The 22,179-nt window shown below is 38.3% G+C and overlaps 1 protein-coding gene across 1 annotated transcript; it reads left to right on the top strand.

Moving 5' to 3' along the window:
* The first annotated feature begins 351 nt into the window (after positions 1-351).
* Positions 352-20,714, top strand: slc9a6a (solute carrier family 9 member A6a). The gene is made up of 16 exons (XM_084718860.1): positions 352-1,035; positions 5,894-6,093; positions 6,686-6,763; positions 7,263-7,339; positions 7,514-7,626; positions 9,387-9,492; positions 12,610-12,750; positions 13,070-13,176; positions 13,334-13,422; positions 15,027-15,140; positions 15,408-15,519; positions 15,655-15,808; positions 16,358-16,388; positions 16,478-16,563; positions 17,959-18,064; positions 19,199-20,714. Exons 1-16 carry the CDS (start codon positions 741-743, stop codon positions 19,463-19,465), a joined length of 2,076 nt encoding a protein of 691 aa, XP_084574986.1. The 5' UTR covers positions 352-740; the 3' UTR covers positions 19,466-20,714.
* The last annotated feature ends 1,465 nt before the right edge of the window (positions 20,715-22,179 follow it).

A 22,179-nucleotide genomic window follows, 5' to 3' on the forward strand; every position in this document is an offset into this window, starting at 1 on the left:
ATGAGAACAAAGTTTTTGTCTGTAAACGTACCCAGATTTTAATCACAGCGTTATCCACCCGTAAGAAATTATTGGTTTGTAAAAAGTGCAAAGTAAAGAGAGTACGCGTACAAATCCCACGAGAGTTACGCAAATTAAAGGTTCCCTTCTGTTCTAATCTCGACACGACCCACGGACGAGGGAAGTCGCCTCGGAAAATATTTTATTTTTAACATTTTCTACAAAAATAGTTTTATTTATCATTTAATTTTAATCTCGCGTGAGAGTCAAGTGGGCTAGCATAAAGACAGAGATGGTTTAATAAAAACAATCGAGCTTTTGATTAAAGAAAAAAAAAAAGCTTTCATCTCACTTCCTGTTCAGAGTGATGACAGTGGACGATTTCACAATAAGAGTCCTGGGTTCGAACTGGTGTACTCAGCTATGGAGATACTCCGTGAAAAACGACCAAATCTATATTTTTATGAAATCACAAGTCTTATTAATTGCACACGATACGTTACACTAAGTTGCGCCTCTTAGAGTTGAATTAAACTAGCAGCATATTGGAGTGGTGCTTTTACATCGAAGTAAACATTGTACACTTTTTGGAAAAAAATAGTTTTCACTTCCGGGCCGGACGACTCCTCTGTTGCTGTCGTCTTTCTGCTCTCTACTCCCCCCAGTTCGTGAATAATATCCGCACAAAGTTTTCTGTTATCTACGACGACATTGCCGCATTAGAGGTGTGAGCAGCCAACATGGTGTTTAAAGTGACTGTCAACAGTGCCTGGAGGGCAACGAGGACGCTGTGGTTGCTGGTACTGGTGAGCCTGTCTGTGTGCATCTGTGTGTGCCGAGCATCATCACCATCTCCGGAGGACAGTGCCATGGAGAACATCGTTACAGAAAAAAAGGCAGAGGAGAGCCACCGGCAGGACAGCGCGGACCTGCTCATCTTCATCCTGCTGCTCACCCTCACCATCTTGACCATCTGGCTGTTCAAACACCGGCGCTTCAGGTTCCTGCACGAAACTGGGCTGGCGATGATTTATGGTGAGATGCTCCAGCGTGACTGAGAGACGTCATCAGTGTCATTACTTTGATCATGTGCTCCTGATTAGATTTGAACTGACAGCGTGTCAGTATGAGGCTTCAGCAAGAAATCACTAAGTATTTTAACACATGGAAACACCTGGCTGTAAAGATGCTGTAAAGCAGGGGTGTCAAACTCATTTCAGCTCATGGGCCACACAGAGCAGTGGAAACTGACACAAATTAGGCTACGGACCCCTGTTTGATAAGATTTTGTTAAGATTTTTTCTTTTAGATTTTTTAAGAGAGGAAGTGTACAGCGTTTCCTCTATAATTTCAATACAGCTGTTTAGTTGTCTGATATCTGTTTGGGTTTTGAGGTTCTAATGTATTTTTAATCCTTTAAATATTATATAATCATTACTTCTAAAGCACTTTGACCACACTTAGTTTAGTTACAGATAACATATGGCAAAATCGCAGTGTTCACATATGTTACAATGGTGGTAATTTTCTTGCTGTTACCACAGTTAGGTGAATACAGAGGAAACACTGGTATAGGAAACGTATGACTAAACAGTCACACATTCAGTCATTGTGTTATTTTTAGATGGAATTACAGTGAAAATGAATGATGCCCCCTTTTTACTGGTGATCCCCTGGAGCCTTCTCAAGGATCCCTGGGGGGTACCTGGACCCCCATTTGAGAACCACGGACATACAAACTACTAAAACCATTGTATGATAACCTGTAAACAACACCTCCAAATATTTCCCTTTTTATTGTAAAGAAGTGCAAGGACCTTTAGAAAACTTTCACAATTAATGAACCATAAATTTACAAAGCAGATGATCTCCCTGCAGTATTAATAGTAGTCTTGCAATAAGTTTTTCCACATTCAGTCAGTCTACTCTAATTACTTGGGCATTGCAATGTACAGATCAGAGAGGCTCTACAAATCCACAAAAATGTTTGCGTTTAAGAACTGAACAATAATATAGTGTTTTATAATAATAATAAAGTTTGTTTGTAACACGGTGTTAGATTAGTGTTACAAAGTGTTTTACATATAAAACATGACAATGGAATACACATGGCATGCCACTAGTTTGGAGAGGCAGAGAGGAGTACCAAGATAGAAGCTAAGCAATAAACTACTGTGGACAGGGTCAGTAACAAAAGTAATTTAGCCACCTAAAAAAGTCAATTTAAATGTATGTTACATTTCAAATATTTTCACAATTTTACTTTGCTATCAGAGACCCTACAGCCAACAGAAATTCTAAGTGTCAAGTATCATTCTCTTCAAAGTCACCAAACTCCGTGGTCAAAATCAGTCATTTTACCTCGCAGGTCACAGGGGTTTTTGGTCTATCACCGCATAAAGTGTTTAGTTTCTTTGTGTTATTGTGTGGCTTCGCTGTTCGGTTAGTTTGGATTTACTGAAGTCACACAATAACATAAACAAGCTGACAGAATGAGGCAGCGGCAGACCAGTAACTTCTATCTTTCGCTAGCTAAAATTATGGATTTCGCCCGTCAAGTCTCGTCAGTTTGTAAAGAACGATATTTGGCCTGAATAAAGGTGGTTTTCCATTGGAAAAGGATGTCTGATGACAAAGTAAAGCTGTGAAAATATTCTAAATATAGCATACACTTAAAGTGATATAGACTTTTTTTAGGTGGGTCTTTTTTAAGTGGCTAAAATACCTTCTGTTACCCGTCCACAGCACTACAATGCTTAGCTTCTGTGCTGGGGCTCCTCTCTGCTTCTTCAAACTGGGGGCGTGTGAACCAGCATCTCCTGTAGTTAGTACCTCATACAACCCTACATCAAATGATCCAAACTGTTCCTTTAAAAACCACAAATAAAATACCAGTGAATAAAATATAGCCTGAAGATAATAGCCTAAAAATTATAAGAAAGCCTTTTGATAAAAGCAGAGAGCTCCTCAGGCAGGTCGTTTCACAGCCAAGGAGCTCTAACAGCAAATGCTCGCTCCTCTTTTGTCTTGTAAGTGTGACTGTGTCCACAGTCAGTTGGTTCCTGCCTGAGGATCTGATGCTGTACACTGGTTCGTAGGGGGGCAGCAGTTCAGGCCAGGCCATGAAGCACCTTAAAATCAGTCCTAAAAGAAACTGGTAGGTAGAGCAAGGTCATCAGAGTTGGAGCATTGTATTTTCTTTTCTTGTTTTTTCTTAAGAGCCTCGCTGCCACACTCTGTACAGTTTGGAGTCTGTTAATTAATTTCTGGTGTATAACCTGTTAAACGACCATTACCATAGTCCAACCATAAGGAGATAAAAGCATGAATAATAGTTTGGGTGTGATTAAAGATCAGCTTTAATTGTATCCTAGTAATCTTCCTCAGATGGTAATAGCATCTTTATAAATTGGAATACTTCTTTACGATTCAAACAACTTGTTGAGATCTAGGCTTTTCCACTCCTGTATAGTAATGCTGGCATCGCCACACAACACCAACTAAAGTGAAAGAGGAAGAAGGTTAAGTTATCTTCTGCCTTACAAACCACTAACAAATCAAAAGATTTGGCAGTGCCTCGGCAACAGGTTTTTCCAGTAATGAAGTCTGATTATTTAGTAGTGAAGCTGCTGATTGATTTGACTGACTTCACACAAGGTACAATATCTTTAAACATGACCACAATAAGTATTAATAGTTTTTCTTTTTTTTTTTTTTAGAGAAATGTTTTGTTGTCTGACATTAATAACTGCTCTGCAGTTTATTACACTTTGCAAAATCATCCAGTGGACAGGTTCTGACCTCCGGGCCGTACATTTGACACCCCTGCTGTAAAGTAACAACAGTATAAACACCTTGTCTGCACCGTGGTCAGTCTTGAAACTGTACCATAAAAAAAAATCAGCCCAAAATCCCACTTCTCTACATTTTCACTTCTCTAAGGACATGAATGGATGTGCTTGAAATACGAGCAGGCTGTGACTGGCTGTTCCCTCCTTCACCCAGACAACAACATAAAGCCTTCATACATCTGATAGGACAAACACCACTCACTGGGCTGTCAGTGGTCTTTACCAGGGATGCACACTTAATCGAAATGTTACTGAAATTGCAATATGCCCAGGTCTGATATCCAAATCACAGAAGCTGCCATTTTTTGATAAAGGAAAATGTGTGACAAACAGCATTATAATGAAGTACTGTAGTGCTGCAGAGATGCCCTGGCCTACAAATCTTGTTCTCCAGATGTAAGAAATCATGTTAGTCTGGTGTAAACTCCCAACAACTGTCACATCATCATGATTTTAATAGTTTTTTCAGTAAAAATTAAAACTTTGATACAAAAATCATTGTGTTATGTTGCAATGGCAAAATAATTGCAGTTTTGACCATATCATGCAGACCTAATCTTTACTTCCAGTTAGTGATGAGCAAGTCATGAATCAATCAAAATGACCGGCGCTCTGAAGTGACAGTTTCTCATCTCCACTAACTCGTTCACTGAGTCGCCCCTCCTTCCTGCTAGCTAGTGCAGACTTCAAAAAAGAGACCACATGGCACTCGAACTATTGTGCACCTCTTATATAAACTGTATTTGTGGAAATGTATGAAGTCAATAATGAAGTATGTAGAAATTTTAAGAACGCAACAACAGCATTTTAGTAAAGGTTTAACACTGCCTTAATATGTGAGTTAGTTAAATAAAGTCAATTAATGTGTTTGTAATGCTGTTAAAGTGCTTATAAATGTTGTATAATTTAACAATAAATATGTTAATTATTCTATTATCAAAACTTTTATAGTCTTATTAACACATGTTAATGATAATAAGCATCTTATAAAAGCCTTATTACCTATTCACTGACACTTACAAACACCTTAATAGAAAGTGTTACCAAATTATTTTAGCCATTCAGAATAGCAGAGGCTTGAGCTGGAAGTTAACCAGTTCAGCCTGTAGAAGTCTCTGGTGCACCTGCTCTGTGGACGCTGTGGCTGGTGGTGGATTCACCAACCTCTGGGTGACTGACTTGGTGGCTTTCTTTCTCACTTTAGTTAGTGGCACACAAACTCGAGTCAGTAAAAAGAGTCAAACTTCCCATCTCTACTTCCAGTTTTTAACTGATATGAGATGGTGGCATATCTGGAGAGTTGACAAATTTCTCCTGAGCCAAACTTCTTAAAATAATTTTCTGAATGTAAAAGAAGTTGGTCACGCTGCAGCAGATTCTTGTTGTACTTTGTATTTACACTGATTTGCTTCAGTAATAACCAAAACCACAGCACACCCACGCAAAACAGGTGTTATGTAGCCCGATGAATCCTTTTCACAGCAGACATTTTGACAATACATTATAGGAATTGTATTTAATAGCAATAATAATGCATTTGATTTAAATGTGTCAGCTCCAGGATCCAGGTATTCTGCATGTTGGCTCACTGAAGGCATCAGTCACATTCATAGCTTTCCCTGCTTGATAAGTAAAAATATCTGATGTGAAAAAAGTTGAATTGCTTCTTAGACTGGGCATGTGCACATTGTTTTATTGACAACTCCTTCACTCTCTGGTTAGTGTTGCTGCACCGGTTAGGGTGTGAGCTTACATGTTATCATTTTGATAGCTATGCAGTATTTGGTGAGTGAGGTCATGTAATTCCCAGCATACCTCCTCTCAACGTCCTCTTGCCTACAGGTGCTGTGCCTTCAACAAGTTTTGCCTAAGAATTTTACTTCTTTTCCACAAAATAATCCTACTGAAACATGCAGTTTTTTTAGCAGCCCCACAATCAGACTCATGACCCCCTCCCACATCCTCTGGTGACACCTCTTCATTGATTTTGGCCTCTTTATTGCAACAAGTTGTTGTTGTCTCTTTTCCGCCCCTTTTCCCAGGCCTTCTTGTTGGCGTGGTCTTGCGTTACGGCATTCATGTTCCCCGGGACATTAGCAATGTGACGCTGAGCTGCCCTGTTAACGCCAGCCCCGCCACACTGCTGATCAACGTCAGCGGTAAATTCTACGAGTACACTCTGAAGGGGGAGATCAGTGCCAACAAGGTGGATGATGTGCAAGATAATGAGATGCTGCGAAAGGTACAGACTCAAATAACATGTTAAGTTGCATAGAGCCACCTTTGGATTACATGTCATGAATGTGTTATGAAGCTTTCATGTATCTGTCATATACAGATTTAATCTGTTTTCCACAGTCCATGTTGAAACTATATAATATAGAGCTTTTGCAACCGCTGGTCTTTTTGCATGTATGATAGTTTTGTTCCAGCAGCCTTCAGTCAGATAAACAAATCATAGCAACATTGCACAGATGCTAACAAAACAATGTTTATATACTTTATCCTATTTTAGCGTCCTGTTATCATGTTTGTCTGTTGTCTGGGTTGTTTGTAAAATGTGTTACAACAATTACAACCAAACAACTTGTAATGTGTGTAGAAACTGTCCCCATTTCTCATCTTGTCATTTCATTATTATACCAACGATTGCTGATTGTCCTGGAAGCTGCTTCATGCTGTCCCAGATGTGTCATTTATGATTAATTAATTAATTAATTAAAGTTATCCAATAATGCAACAGTCTAGAAGTATCCATTTCAACAACTTTTCATTCCTAATTCTAGTGATTCAGAACTGTAACGTGATTCTGTTCATTCGTCTGTGTGACTCAGGTGACCTTTGACCCCGAAGTGTTCTTCAATATTCTCCTCCCACCCATCATCTTCCACGCAGGCTACAGCTTGAAAAGGGTACAGTAGAATTTCAGGCACTCACTCTACTGTTTTATAAAAAATACTCGGCCACATGTTCTCCTTCACAGATGCGCTGTTACCTCATTAGATGTGATTTTATTTAAGGCTTTGAACATTCAGGTTTTTATTTCTGGCATGCTGTATGCAAGAATTGTAAATAAGACAAGTAAGATCCACAATTTATTGAGTATTGAGTAAGCATTTTAGAAACATGTTATTGACTGTATATTCTGTGAAAACAGCATGTATTCTGTTAATGATGTGGTCTACAAGAGACAGATGTTGTGCTAATTGTGTTAAACAGATTGGACAAAAGGATTGTGAAAAACTGAAATTACAAAGTGCATATTTTACTAACCGATTTGACTCATGATGAATTAATGTCCTCTTTTGAATATAAAATGTTAAAATCCACTTATACCCTCCAATCTTTAGAATGATGATTATAGTCACCATGCAGCAGATTGTTGATGTGTTTAATTGTTTTGTCTTTCAGAGACACTTTTTCCGTAACATGGGATCCATCCTAGCCTATGCCTTTCTTGGGACAGTCATTTCCTGTTTTGTCATCGGGTAAGAATATTAGTTTGCAAAAACAAAGCAAAAAAAAAACAGCCATCGTTCTACACGTGCAACTATATATTGCTGCCACAATATACACAAAACTGTAGTGTTTAAGTGTCTATAATGGCAGTAAAGTCAGTGTTGTTTATGATGACGTAAATCCACCTGCTGTTCCTCCGTCAGGTTGCTGATGTACGGCTGTGTGATGCTGATGAAGCAGGTGGGACAGCTGGCTGGAGACTTCTTCTTCACTGACTGTCTGTTCTTTGGAGCTATCGTCTCTGCCACGGACCCCGGTACATACGCTCACTCTCAGACTTCAGAGTTTTTACACTAATTATAAACCAGATTCACTTTGATCACTTGAAGTGCTCAAAGCTTGGAGGAGACGGGACACAGGCACAAATAAGTCATCGTGACACTAAAGATTTGTGAAAGTTGCCGACAGTATACTAAAAATAACTGGGGTCATACTTCATTCACACAATGACAAAAGAAGCACGTTCAGAAAAGACGACATGTCATTTGAGATTGCCCAGTTCTTTTCTTTTCAGTTCACAAAGTGATGCTGAGATGGAGATGTGATTAGGGCTGCAGTGGTATGAGATTTGATGACCAACCTAAAAAACCTAAAACGTTTTATGACAGTTACGTTTGCACTGTTAACCACAATATTAACAGAATTGCAACATGATCAAGTGCAATATCCAAATCGCATCATCTGCAATCTTTTGATAAAAAAAAGATGCGATAAAACAGTGTTTTGCTGTAGAGATGCCTTGGCCTGCAAATCTTGTTTCCCAGATGTAAGAGAACATAAGAAATGTTTGTTTGCTGCAGATCCCAACAAATGTCACATCATCATGATCTTACTATTTTTTTTCAGTGAAAATGAAAATTGTGATGCAACATTGGCCCAGCTAATCGTGAATCATATTGCAACCGCAAAAACTGTCAAAACAATGACAGTATGATTTTTTTTTAAATCGTATTGTGCTACTAATCACAATATTAAGAGAGAAAAAGAAGCAGGGCTGTTTAAAAAATAATAATCTCTTTTTATAAGTAAATAAATAAATAAAACTGTATTCAATACAGCAAGACAAGCAAATGTATAGTTTATGATAACATAAATTTTCATACCATGAAACCCGTATACCACTACAAGACACAATCCACAGCTGGTTAAATGTAAAAAGGCTATGGTGACAAAACAATTCAGAAAACATATCAGTAATTTAACAAATACTTGGAAAAACAGTTGGCTTCAAATTTTGTATAAATTCCAAAATTGCATTCAGTGCAAGTCTTGTGTTATTTTCTATTTCTAAACACAGTTAAGTATTGTAAAAAGTACAGAAAAATATATGTTTAGTTAGGGGTAATGTAGAGGGCGCAGGTCATTATTATGAAATGAAAACCCAGATAGAATGCAGGTCTGGAATCATCCTGAAGGGGTTTATTTCACTTTATTACATGGCTTTGTTAAATACTCTGTTCTGATTGGTCAATTACAGCATTCTAAGGTCTGTTACGGTTTCGTATAACAGACCGTTGCTATGGACACAGTTCGATCATAGACTCCGGAGGAACAATATGATCATTGTTAAACTACTAAAATCATTTTAAAATTTTGTGCCAAATATAATTTTTTTTGGTAAGTAACCATGCAATAAGCATGATAATGTACAGAGAGCAGGTCATTACTGTGAAATAAACACAGACAGGATGATGCAGGTCTTTAATCATCCCAAAAATATAAATAATTTGACACAAAATAGTAATTTAAAAATTATTTTATTGTCTGATTTTATTTCTCCTCCAGAGTCTATGATCAGAGCTGTATCCGTAGCATGGTCTGTTATACAGAAATAACAGACCTTAAAATGCTGTAATTAACCAATCAGAATCAAGTAACCATTAACATACACTTTACAGTGTTGACATATAATATAGAATTGAATCACAGCTCTTGACACCTGCTTCCATCTTGCTCAGTGATATGTATCATTATTTGAAAATGAGTTGAATTAAACATGTTTGTGTTTGTTCACAGTGACGGTGCTGGCCATCTTCAACGAGCTGCAGGTAGACGTGGATCTGTATGCGTTACTGTTTGGAGAGAGTGTCCTCAACGACGCCGTGGCCGTCGTTCTGTCCTCGTAAGTCATCTGTCTTCTTGACATCACACTCAAACCAGGAGTCTGGATTTATCCCGAACTGTCTCTGAACGTGCACAGAGCTGCTGCTTTGTAGAGAGAAATGGTGAAAGTCGTGTGTTTTGTATCGATCAGTCTGTGACCTTTTAACTAACCTAATATCAGCTTCTCATTAAAGCTGTGCTGAGCATGAGGCGGTCCTTACACTAACATCTCCTCCTCTGCATGGGACTGTTATTACTTCCACAGAATTGTAAATTATAATAGCAGGCATGGCGGAGCGGTCGGTCCCTGCGGAGATGTGCAGACCAGCCCATTGAACGGGTGTACTAAGTAGAGCATGGCATTGTGTGCCTTTGCTGTGCCTTGAGACAAACATGACAAATCACCGGCCATTTGTTTTTGCACTCTGGCTTATTCAACTAGATGCGCAGAAGATTTCATTACTTATTCATTCGTTTTTGCTTTTTGTTTGGTAAACAGTTTTTCGTGAGCCAGCAAAGAACACGTTCCTATTATCTTTTAAAGATACTGTATATACAGAGGCCAAGGACAGGGCAGGACACCAGGGATGCTTCTAGACAAAATGACTGGTGATTTGTTCTTTCACTTTCATTACATTTTATCGCAAAAGTACCTCAACAGAATATAAAAAAAAAATGTTTTTTGTACTTGTTTTCTCTAGGGCTGTTCTGATACCTATATCACTATCAGAAAATGCTTCTGATACTAAAATGCTGGATTGGGTGCCTGTGACCCAGCACCACGAAGTTTATTAACCCTAATGCAACAGTTTATTAACCCTAATAGTGAGACTACAGTGGGGACTGCCATGACTGTAAAAAGATTATAGTTCTTCATTTTATTCTTTAATAGATCTTTATATATGGTGAGCAAATTTTTAAATTAATTTAAACTCCTTCAATCAGTGACTTAAAACCATGACACGATATGAACTGAATTTTATAATAATTATGATTTCTTTGGTTTTTTTGTTTTTTTTTTAACATATTGGTATTTGCTGATATGTAAGTTGCACATACCAGAATCTGTATCTGGAAGGAAAAAATAGTATCTAAACATCTCTAGTTTCCTTTGACTGACAACTGCTCTGCTAAATTTTAAATAAATCTTCTGCGATAAAATCACTTCACTCACTTTCATCCCAAGAAATAAAAAAAAAAAAAAAAAAAGAAAGAAATGTAATTATTTTCGAAAGTTGTTTGACCCTTTATGGTCCTGTTCTTTCCAGCATGATTTTTTTGGGACAGTTATGTGTTGATACTCAACTACCAGGTGACACAAAGCTTATGTATTGTTTTGTGTTTGATGGATATGAGTGTTATAGCTAATGCCAATATAAAAAGAGCAGGAAGCCAAAATATAACACAGATATGAAAACAAAAAAGAAAGTAATGTATAATTCCATTACAATCTAATATATATGGTTATCTTAGCCAGTGACGTGTTGTTTTAGATGGAAGTTTTTTTTATTTAATGATGTCATGCTGTAAAAAAGTCCAAAAGTGACTGGTATTTAGGGGAGAGCTGGGTACAGTATGTCAGAGGCAACGTCATTCAACTGCATTATTCTACACATTTTTTATAACATAATATATATTTGAAACTAGCCAGTAACAGTTTTAGATTTGATTTGCTGTCATTTCAGATGGGAGAAATGTTAACATTTAGAAAAGGCTGCCTGCAGATGTGTCTGCAGACATTATTTGTTACATCGTCATCGTGAGTGCAGGCATTGGCCGATGCTGATTATCTCAAAATGCTCAATAATTGACAAGTGACCATTTGAATCTTCTCTCATCAAAAAACTTACTCTACAATGCATGGTAGCTGCGAAACAGATACTTCAAGGATAATGTGGATAATTATAATGTTCAGTGTGTTTTCATTAGTGTATAATCACCTGAAAAGAAGAATTATTGTGTGTTTGTTGCATTAGACTGAGCCGTTTATATCTTCAGAGGGTGTGGGTCCTCTTCCATGGAGTCCGCCATGTGTTGCACTGCTGTGCTTCTACAGGAGCCCAGAATGTACAAACCAGACACTGACTCTAGATAGGCCCTTTTCATTTGACCTTTATTCTCTGAAAAAGCTCTGTAGTCTTGTTTACTTGCTCTATCAGCAGAATGTGGTTTTCCCCTTCCTCCACCTTGTGTAAATATGTATTTAACAGCACACAATGGTGTTGTTTGGTGGAAACAAGGTTCCTCTTTTCTTGTCATTTTTGTCATTTTTACAGCAAGGGCAATAAGTAAGCCAAAGCTACACCATGGCATTTTGTATTTATTTATCTATTGTCCCACTGCTGCACAGGGTTTATGTGTCTCTTGCAAGAAATCGTGACCTCAGTGAAAACTTAACTGCATATATGCAGGGTAAAGGATATATTTCAAACGGTACTTACAGCTTCTGCAAGGAGCTTTTTAACTGGTTATGAAATGGTCTCAATTTAATACTGATGCCTCTTTATGACCTACATAAGCAAACATAACCATCCACAAGAAGATCGGCTATTTCTATGTAGTTACTCTTAATGGCTGCCATGGGGTCAGATTCTCCTTGAAATCAAATTAAACCAGCCTGTGTTTACATTTTCCCAGGCACAGTTACAGTGTGTAATAAATTATAAAGAACCAGGAGATTTTTTATGTGGACAATTTAATTTTTTCGACATTATATTTTGTGGTTATGGCCGAAGAAACACCTATGCGTATGAACGGCTTTAACTTCACACTGTAACGTCACCGCAGTAGACCTTTTAAGCTCGCCGCTTTGTCACAAGTTGAGTATTAACACTGAACTGTCCTAACAGAGACTCTTCCAACCCTCTGACCTCTTTATTACCCTGCTTTTCTCTTGTCTGAACTCCTCCACTTTACATGAGTGAGCGTTCTTGCTGTGAAAGCCTGCAGAGGCACATCTGAAATGTTTCGAGTTCCCTGTACACAGAGATCTAAAATACTCGAGTGGTGGAATGTGCAGTTATTGTCAAAAATATTTTCCAGTAAGATGATTATTTACAGCACAGCAATTTAACGTATACCTCTATGATTTACACTCTGTGTACATTAATTGGTTGTATATTTTGTGTTTTATCAGGTCTATAGTAGCGTACCAGCCACAAGGAGACAACAGCCATACCTTTGAGGTCATGGCGATGCTGAAGTCTTTTGGGATTTTCCTCGGAGTTTTCAGTGGCTCCTTCGCTCTCGGAGTGGCCACCGGAGTCGTCACTGCTCTCATATCTTTTAAGCATTTATTCATTCATTTTATTTAGTAGGTAATGGAATTTGTTTACAAGATATTTTTCTTGTTTGAAGAATCCTCTTGAAACAGGTGACAGCCGTTTGAAATAAGGACAATTATTCCATTAGAAACTGTGAGCGAATTCAAGACTGTCCCTGAAACACATTATTTTACTTTGGAAACAAATTGAATTATTCCCCCGTAGTGCCAGATTTTTTTTTTTTTTGTTTATGAATTATAGATAAAAGTGTAATATGAATTCATCTTTCAGTGTCTGAGTGTCTTGTTAAAACTCCTTGACTGTTAGTCTGTACGTGACTAAGTTCACCAAGCTGAGAGATTTCCAGCTGTTGGAGACGGCTCTGTTCTTCCTCATGTCATGGAGCACGTTCCTGCTGGCTGAGGCCTGTGGCTTCACAGGTAACACACAACACACATACACACTCATACAATAGTGCTAGACCTCAAATATGTATAAAGAAAGTGTATTCAGGACATATTAATCCATACGAAAATTGTTAATAATCAATATTTACTGATAATCTCTTTCTCCTGTGTCCCTGCTGGTGTGTTGCAGGTGTGGTGGCGGTGCTGTTCTGTGGAATCACTCAGGCTCACTACACCTTCAACAACCTGTCTCCTGAATCCCAGGACAGGACCAAACAGGTCAGAGCTGAACTACAAACTCACCCCTGATCCCTCTGTTCTTTTTCATTATGCTCCAAGTATTGATTTGTGTTTGTGCTTTTATTTTGGCATTAGGGAAAAATGTTAAAGATTGATTTTATTAGTGACCTTGTCAACTGTTTGAAAAGTAAGATTTGAAGGCATGTCAGCTTACAAGCTATAAAATGCTAGAACGGTAATGTTTGTTTTTTGTTAAAGCACAGCATGTTGATTTTTATTTTCTGATATTGTGACTCAGAAACACTCAGCCACTTTCACCGCTAGAAAACCGATGCAACAATTTAGTAATTCACCTGTAACACTGACTACATTTACACCCACAAACTATTCTGGTTTTTGCCATTATTCCCAAAAATACTCCTACTAAGCTGCAGGAGTTGGGAAAAAAAATCAATGCTTAGATGCAGATCCTTCTTGACAGATTATGAATCCATGCACAAAAGTCAATAAGTGGTCATTAGAAAACAATTTCTTTTGTAAGTCTGGGCTGCTCGTTCCTTATGGCTGGGCTACTTCTTGAGTTTTGGAGATGGCTGAGTGTGTGCAACTGCAGATGGATACAATTTGACCGGCACCGTCTGTCTTAAAAGATAGCATATAGAAGCATTTTGGCTTCTATGAAGATGGAGGGAACGATGATGGATCAAGATGAAGTGATAATCATTTTATAATCGCATTGTAGCCCTCTGAATCAGAATCAAATTGAATCATGGGGAACCAAGAGATTCCCAGCACTACTAAGCTGTTTACATGGCTAATGAAAATGAATATTCCATTACTATATTCCTGTTTACATGCAGCTGTGCAAACTCTAATCATGGAAAAGTGGAATAGCTGGAGCCATTTTGCTTCTTAACATTAAAACAGGATCTTCAGTCACTTGTTTGGTCATGCAGACACATCCTTTCTCTTTCATTTGTGCAACCACCGTCTTGAAAAGGTTGGAGTTGCAATATTTTCACATATCCGAAAGACCTGTTGATATCGAAGTCAGTTTATACATTTTAAAAAATATGAGTGTTTCTCCCTCTGACCAGAAATGTGGATTTTTCTTTCTCTAACCCAGCCTTGAAAACTGTCGGCTTACTAGTTTACAGAGCACAGAGCCGACTGTAAACAGCCAAGAGGCCCTGTGTCACAAACTACAGGAAAAAAATTGAGATGCATATTCCAAGTACACTGTATAACATGTCCAAAGAATTCTCCTAAAACAGGAATAGTATCTGCATATCCCACGTCTTCAGTGTCACTATCCAAACAGAATATGCTGTTTACATAAAGAATTTGGAATTTTATCATATTGTGAATAATAGTCATTGAACTGCTCACAACATGACAGGACCAAACAGATTTAATGAGCGGGTGAAACCGGATTTGATTCACAGAAGAAAAATAATTTAATAAAAAAGACAAAGACATTAATAACAAAGAGAGATTAATAAAACATAATTACTGCATTTATACGTGACCTGGAATTTCAGCCAAAGCCAAGTGTGTTTAGCTGTTAAATTTGTTTAGCTGTATTTCTTGTCAAATGTAATTTTCTTTTCTTTTTCTGTGGTGTTGTTTGTCTTGTGTTGCAGCTGTTTGAACTGCTAAATTTCCTGGCAGAGAACTTCATTTTCTCCTACATGGGTCTGACCCTGTTCACCTTCCAGAACCACGTCTTCAATCCCATGTTCATCGTCGGAGCTTTTGTATCTTTTGCATATTGAAACCGCCTGGTGCACGCAAACCCTCTGCAGCTATTTTCACTCACATGTTAGTTGCTGTGTACTGATATGGAACTGCTCCTAATCTCAGCACTTATTAGATGCCAGAGAAGTTCCCAAAGTATTAAAATTAACCACTAATAACCACATGGTGATTGATTTAAAGGGGCGATAGATAAGCTTGCCACAGAGTGAGGAGGCTTCACCAGCTCTTTGTTTCGTTGTCCTGTCCTTAACCTCGTTCCCCCTCAGGTGGCGGTGTTCCTGGGAAGAGCTGCTAACATCTACCCTCTCTCATTCCTTCTAAATCTGGGACGACGCAACAAGATCAGATCAAACTTCCAGCACATGATGATGTTTGCAGGTAAGTGGGATACAAATCTTAACCACTGTGAAAACTTTCAAGACTTTGGGAGGAATTTGGGCTTTTAGGGCTCTGCATAGATTTAAAGAGCACAGGCTGTGTATGAACAATAGTTTCCGTGCTGTGTTTTTACAGGACTGCGAGGCGCGATGACCTTTGCCCTGTCCATCAGGGACACAGCGACGTACGCCCGTCAGATGATGTTTTCCACCACTCTGCTGGTGGTCTTCTTCACTGTTTGGATTTGTGGAGGTGGCACCACCCAGATGCTGTCCTGCCAGCGTATACGGTACGCCTCTCCTTCATCCCTGTGTCAAACTGGATTTACATTTGCTTTGGGTTTTTTTCTTGTTTTTGTTTTTTTAATTAATGTTTTTCATTGAGAGAATTTCGTAAATTCATGAATTCTGTTTCACAGCCAAAACTTTTCTCATGGTTACTGTCATATATTTTTGCAAACATATAAGTAGCAAACAAGTACTAAACATAAAACATTCAGCTATATTCAGAATCATGAAAACCATACAAAAGAAAAAAAAGGAAAAACAGAAATAAAGTAAGAGATTGTTATTGTTTTTAACACTGGAGGGGTTTGACACATCAGGGTATTGCAGATAATGTCTGACTCCTTCTAAAGTTTTTCTCTGATTGTCCAGACTTAGACTCATCTGCTCCTCCTATCAGGTTAAATCACTCATTATAACCTTTTGTCCAACACTGGTGAATGCTTGGGGCTGTTTATATACAGTACGCCCACCTTTACGTGGACCTTTGCTATGACGGAACTGGCTAAACAAGGGAAGCACGCTTCTCAACACTGTTTCTTTTCCTTCAACAGAGTGGGAGTGGACTCCGATCAAGATAACTCTGTAAGTGTGGCCCTTGTGAAATGCCTATTGTTATAATGTGGTTTACAATGTAAAAAAACACCTAAAGCATATTTTCTGTGTCTGTACAGATGAGTATCACTGAAGGCTCAGAGAGAAGAAGCACCAAACAAGAAAGTGCCTGGCTTTTCAGAATTTGGTACAACTTCGACCACAAGTATCCTTCAGCAACAGATGATTAGCTCTGTCAGTGCTGTGAACATCAAGAAAAAACAATTTCACTTTATGGCAGATGCTATTAGCAAAATGTGCAAATGAAATTTTCAGCACTCACTAATACATTTTTAATACTTTTATTGTAACGCAGCAGCAGGACTATGAGCCTGAGGCTTTCCTCTGCGTTTCTATTATATTTGTGGATGCTGCTCTTATTAAACAAAAGCCAGGATGTCATTGATCAACAACCAGCTGCTGCTCATCATATAAAAAACACCAGAAACCAAATTGTTTGAATAGATGCTATTAGCACACAGGTGTCAGTGGCCAACAATGCTATTTGCACCCAGAGTGAAACAGTCAGTGTGGCTATTTACACCCAGATAGCAGAGACAATCTGTGTCACACGGGACTCAAATCCTGGTCTCCTTGGTTAAGGTCCAGTGTTTGACCATTCATCACCACAGCCTCCCTATTTTCCCTATTTTTTAATAGGTCATTGTCATTTTTGTACAGCTGTGATGACAGCTAGACATATATGAGAGCCTCTAAAGCACTGAAGGCGTTTAGCCATTACTTAGTGCTAGATAATATCTCAGTATCATGTAGCCATTACCAGCAGTGGCACTCTAGCCAAGTGGTTAGAGTAGCTAGTAACATTAATAGAGCAAAATGCTGTCATTTTATTTTTAAGCAAAGTTGAAATTTGGATTTGCTTCTAAGCTTCTGACTATTACTTATAAAACTTTGTTGATTTCTTTTTTTTTTTTTAGATGTTTAATAATTGTATACTTCATATCTATGAGGAGTTCTATTGAGGATAACCATAATACTGATACGATGGGGGATGAAATTCAGTTTGTCACCCCTGCTCTAAAGAATACTGCACCTCTGAAACAGTAACTAAAAATAAACAGATAAAAGTATAAAAGATAAACAGAAATCACTATACAGTCAGAGAAGTCCCTTCAGAATAAAGGCATAAAAGCCCCCCAAAAAATAAGAAAAAAAAAAAAACTTTGACAGGTGTTGAATGTTGGTTAAAGGACAAGTAAAGGATACTTAACAACTAGTGGCATCATTCATGTTCCAGTTGAGTGACTGCTGTACTTCACTGTGTCAGACAGCAGAGGGAGCAACATGTACAGACTTGAAGACAAATGATCCCATTTATTGGCTGTGTAGTATGAAGGTCATTAAGTTTAATGTATTTTATTTAGTAAATTACTTAACTTTTGATCATTTTACCCTTTTGACAAACATTTTCACTCCACTTTGTTAGCATTCATTAATCACACTTTACAGGAATCTCGCTGTTTGCTGTGTCTAACCACTCTCTCTGTCTTAGCACGTGTTTTCTGTGTTATTATGCCCTTGACTCGAGCCCCCTCTCCAGCTACCTGAAGCCCATCCTGACTCACAGCGGCCCCCCTCTCACAGCCACGCTGCCTCCCTGCTGCGGCCCCCTTGCCCGCTTCCTCACCAGCCCTCAGGCCTATGAGGTCAGACTCTTGCTCATACTGGAGTTATTTTTGGCTGTGCTGTGTTTGTTAAGTTTTATCCCGTATTAACAGCTGGAGAAAAGTTACTCTGATGAGTCACGAAGCAAAGACGTTCAGTTTGAAACTCAAGATTCTGTTCAAGTGGGCAGATGAGGAAACAATAATAAGCACTAACCAGAGTTAAAACATTTTACTGGGAAAATGTTATTTAAGGGGACATTTAAAGGGATGTGTATAAGGCTGACATGACATCTGTCATGAGCATGAAGTCATGATGTCTTTATAAAGGGCTTGACAGGGAATACAGTACCAAGGTGGTCTTCTTGTTGGATTTGGCTCCTAGAATCCTGGGACTGAGTCACCTAATAGGGTTGCTAGCTGCATGGCTAACCAAGCTAACTATCCAACCCCAGGTACAGTTAATAGCAATTAGTGGTTAGCCTACTTAAAGAAAACTTGCTATCTGTGAGGAAACTCTAAATCACATTGGTGTTCTGTACTCTGTTGTCAAACTGGCCTTATAACATTTAATGACATCTTCCTGAACAGTCCATAATGTACCGCCTAAGCTGAGGTCAAGGGAATTATTTATGACACACTTATAATGGTCTTATGACAGCCAATGCCAAAACCAACTGCATATGACAATATAATGTCATGTTAACACATAAAACTAAATTGTTCATTTAAGTTTAATAATTAGTCCTGTTACAACATGTTTATTTATGTTATCTTGGTTAATCTTAATGTCAAGTTGTCATAAACATGATTTTGTCTTGGTTAGTATCAAGTTGTCTAAACAAAGACATTTGTGTCTCAATTAATGTCAGGTTGTCATAACAAAGACATTTGTGCCTTAGCTAATGTCAAGTTGTCATAACAGACATCTGTGTCTTGGTTAATATCAAGTTGTCATAACAAACAAAGACATTTCAAACAATGTCAACTTTGCATTAAAAATTACAGAATTGACTGGCACTTGAAGGCAACAGTCATAAACATTTATAAAGACTCCTTCATGGTTATGTGAGCTGTCATGTCATGTTATGGCGATGTCATATCCGTCTTATGCACACATCTTGAAACTAATCCTAATAAGTTTTTTTTCTGTATTTTCCTCTTCCTTCTCACCAGAACGAGTGCCAGCTGAAGGATGACGATTCTGACCTCATCCTGACAGACGGCGACATCAACCTGACCTACGGTGACATCACAGTCAGCACAGACGCCTCAGGCGCCCACACAAGCGGCGGCCCGGCCTTTGCTGGCGCCGCCACCTCTGATGACTTGGACAGAGAGTTGACGTATGGGGATCACGAGCTTGTGATGAGGGGCACACGCCTGGTGCTGCCCATGGACGACTCTGAGCCGCCATTTACAGACCCCCACCACCGCATGTGAAGGAGATGAGGATGAGACCCAGACAACCGTCCGACTCAAGCTGACCCGAGCCATCGAGCAAACGACCAGTACCTGACACTCCGTCTTTCACGCTTCTGCTTTTTTTTTTCTCTCATTCCACTTGCTTTTTTTTCCCCCCACAATTACATTTTCTCACTTCCTCTAGCGGCAAATCACTGTCTCTACCTCATTCTCGTTCTGCTCCTTTCCACACCTTTCTGGCACCTGCCATAATTGTAATATAGTCTTATTTATTTTCAGGTTTTTTGGTATTCAATTGACAGTCAGTTTCTCTTAGTTCAGCTTAAAGTTGTGTGTCAGTAACCTTACTGTAGCATTGCACAGAGGTCTAGCAGCATGTGTTAGTGTGTAAATGCAAGTACCAACCACTAGCTAATTTGTCGATGTACAGTATATCACAAGAGTACTATAACTTTGATATGCATGCTGAGGATGCTTGTTGTTTTCTTTGTGTGTGGGAGGTTGAGGGCTTCTGTGTTTTGGGTCTGACTTTGAATGTTGCTGCCTTCTCTCTGTGCATCAGAGGCATGCTGACCCAGTGGACAACTTTACTGTACATTTTGTTACAATCAAGTGCCTGGGAATTGTAGTTTTAAGCCTGGCAGCCCATGCTGGATGAGTTCAGGATGGGCGGTCACGCAGTTGTAGTTTTCCTTTGTAAAAAAGAGAAGAAAAAAAATTACAAAAAACTGAACAGACACCTCTGTCCATAAGGTAGCAATATACTCAGTGGGTGTTTGGGCTGTCAGTTTGTGCTACTCGCCTGTAAATAGTGTGTAACAATGTGATGCCACTGATGCAGTGTAAGCTGGCAGTGAAAGTCGTGGTGGATCTCTCCCAATGACCTTTGACTGTGACATAGAGAGGGACTTTACACCTTATTTTAGAAGCTGATGTCACTCACAGCAGAATGAAGGGCTGTTGTTCTGACAACGAGATCCAAATGAGTTTTAAAAACGGAGAAAGCTTAGTGCCATTTCTGTCCTGCATTTTGACATTTTGTGAAAACCGAATGCAGACGACCTTAACAGTGTTTTGTATTCTTTTTGCAACAGAGCTTAAGGACTTTGAGCTGAATCACGTTTGTCATACACATTTAGCTTTGTGAATACATTTTCTATTACAATCGTGCGTTAATGTTGAGACTTTGGATCAAATTTGAGCTTTAAAAGAACATGAAAAAAAACATATAGATACATACATGAATAAAAAAATGAATTTGACATTCTAGGAACTTAGTACCATGTTACTGGTAAGCACACAAGTGATTTTGTGAGAACAATTTTGGCAGATAAGAGAATTGATTGTCTCTAGATGATTATATTAGGGCGCAAAAAATGATTATTTTCATTAATGATTAAGCTATTTTTTGTATAATTGTTTTGATTAATCGTTTAACAATAGAAAATGCCCATTTTCTATTGTTCTATTTCCCAGAGTTTAAGTTGACATATTTAAATATCTATTTTGTCTGATCAGCTGCTGAAAATCCCAAAGATATTCACTTCATAAAAAACGGCAAATATTTACACGTGAAAAGCTGGATGCAGTAAAGTTGAGGCATTTTGCTTCAAAAAATCACTGAAACGATTATCAAAACTTTTTTATCAATCAACTAAATGACTAATCAACTCCGACCCCTTTGGTCTCTGTTCCAGTAACAGTTGAGCAGACGTGACACCTGACGGAAACTCTGTCAACTTTCTCCTTTCCTGTTTCCTGGACTTCCTAGGCTCATCTATGATAAAAAAATATGACATTTTGAAGCTTGCGGAGCCCTAAATGCAACACATTCATACTCACATCTTGAGTTAGCTAATGTTAGGAAATGCTTGTTAACTAGCAATTTAATCTACATCAGTCATTAGCTACCATTAGCTCTGATAGCTAATGATAGAAAAATGTCAGCCAGGACGTCAAATCTACAGCCTGGAGTTAATTCTTCTTCTTTACAACTTGTTTTATTTATCAACAGCAACGAAAAATGTCCATCCCAGTTCAGGATGATGACTTTAATGTCTCATTTTGTCAGCCTACAACCTAAAGATATTTAGTTTAACACAGTAGTAAAGAAAAGCAGGAAATCTCCTTATTTGAGAGGCTGAAAACAGCCTGAAAAATTACTTTTTTTTTAAATGATGAACTGATTATCAAAATAGTTTAATAGTTAAATTCTCAGCATCTGTTAGCATGTTGTTAACATTATAGAGGAAGTTGACCAAGGTTCCACCAGGTACCAAGTTTTTTTTTGTTTGTTTTTTCAGGGACTGAACTTGCTCAACTGTTGGAGCGCAGAGGAAATGGGTGCAGGACTTATGAAGCGTCAGTTGTTGCAGCCCTAAATTTTATACAATAAGGTGTGTAAAATCAGTGAATAAGACAGGAAAGGTCACCTGGTGATTATTATAATCAATTTATCCCTGATTAGAGCAGATATTTACTTTGGTACTGTGGCAGTTCATCATTATGAGAACTGTCAGAATAGAACAACAATAGTTGTTTATATGCTGGATGCTTTTTTTTCTCTGCTGTGCATGAAAGGGTTAATGGTTTGATGGTTAAACTGGAATTTAATGGCATTAAGATACATTAAGTCATAAAAGTACAGACTATTAGAAGGGTACTCAAGAATGGATGTGTTCCATTTAACTTGCAGTCTTATTTCAGTGTGGAAGAATGGTTTAACGGTCTCC

Source organism: Lutjanus erythropterus, chromosome 5 (genome assembly GCF_056507025.1).
Source record: "Lutjanus erythropterus isolate fLutEry1 chromosome 5, fLutEry1.hap2, whole genome shotgun sequence".
Classification (NCBI taxonomy): Eukaryota; Metazoa; Chordata; class Actinopteri; order Lutjaniformes; family Lutjanidae; genus Lutjanus; species Lutjanus erythropterus.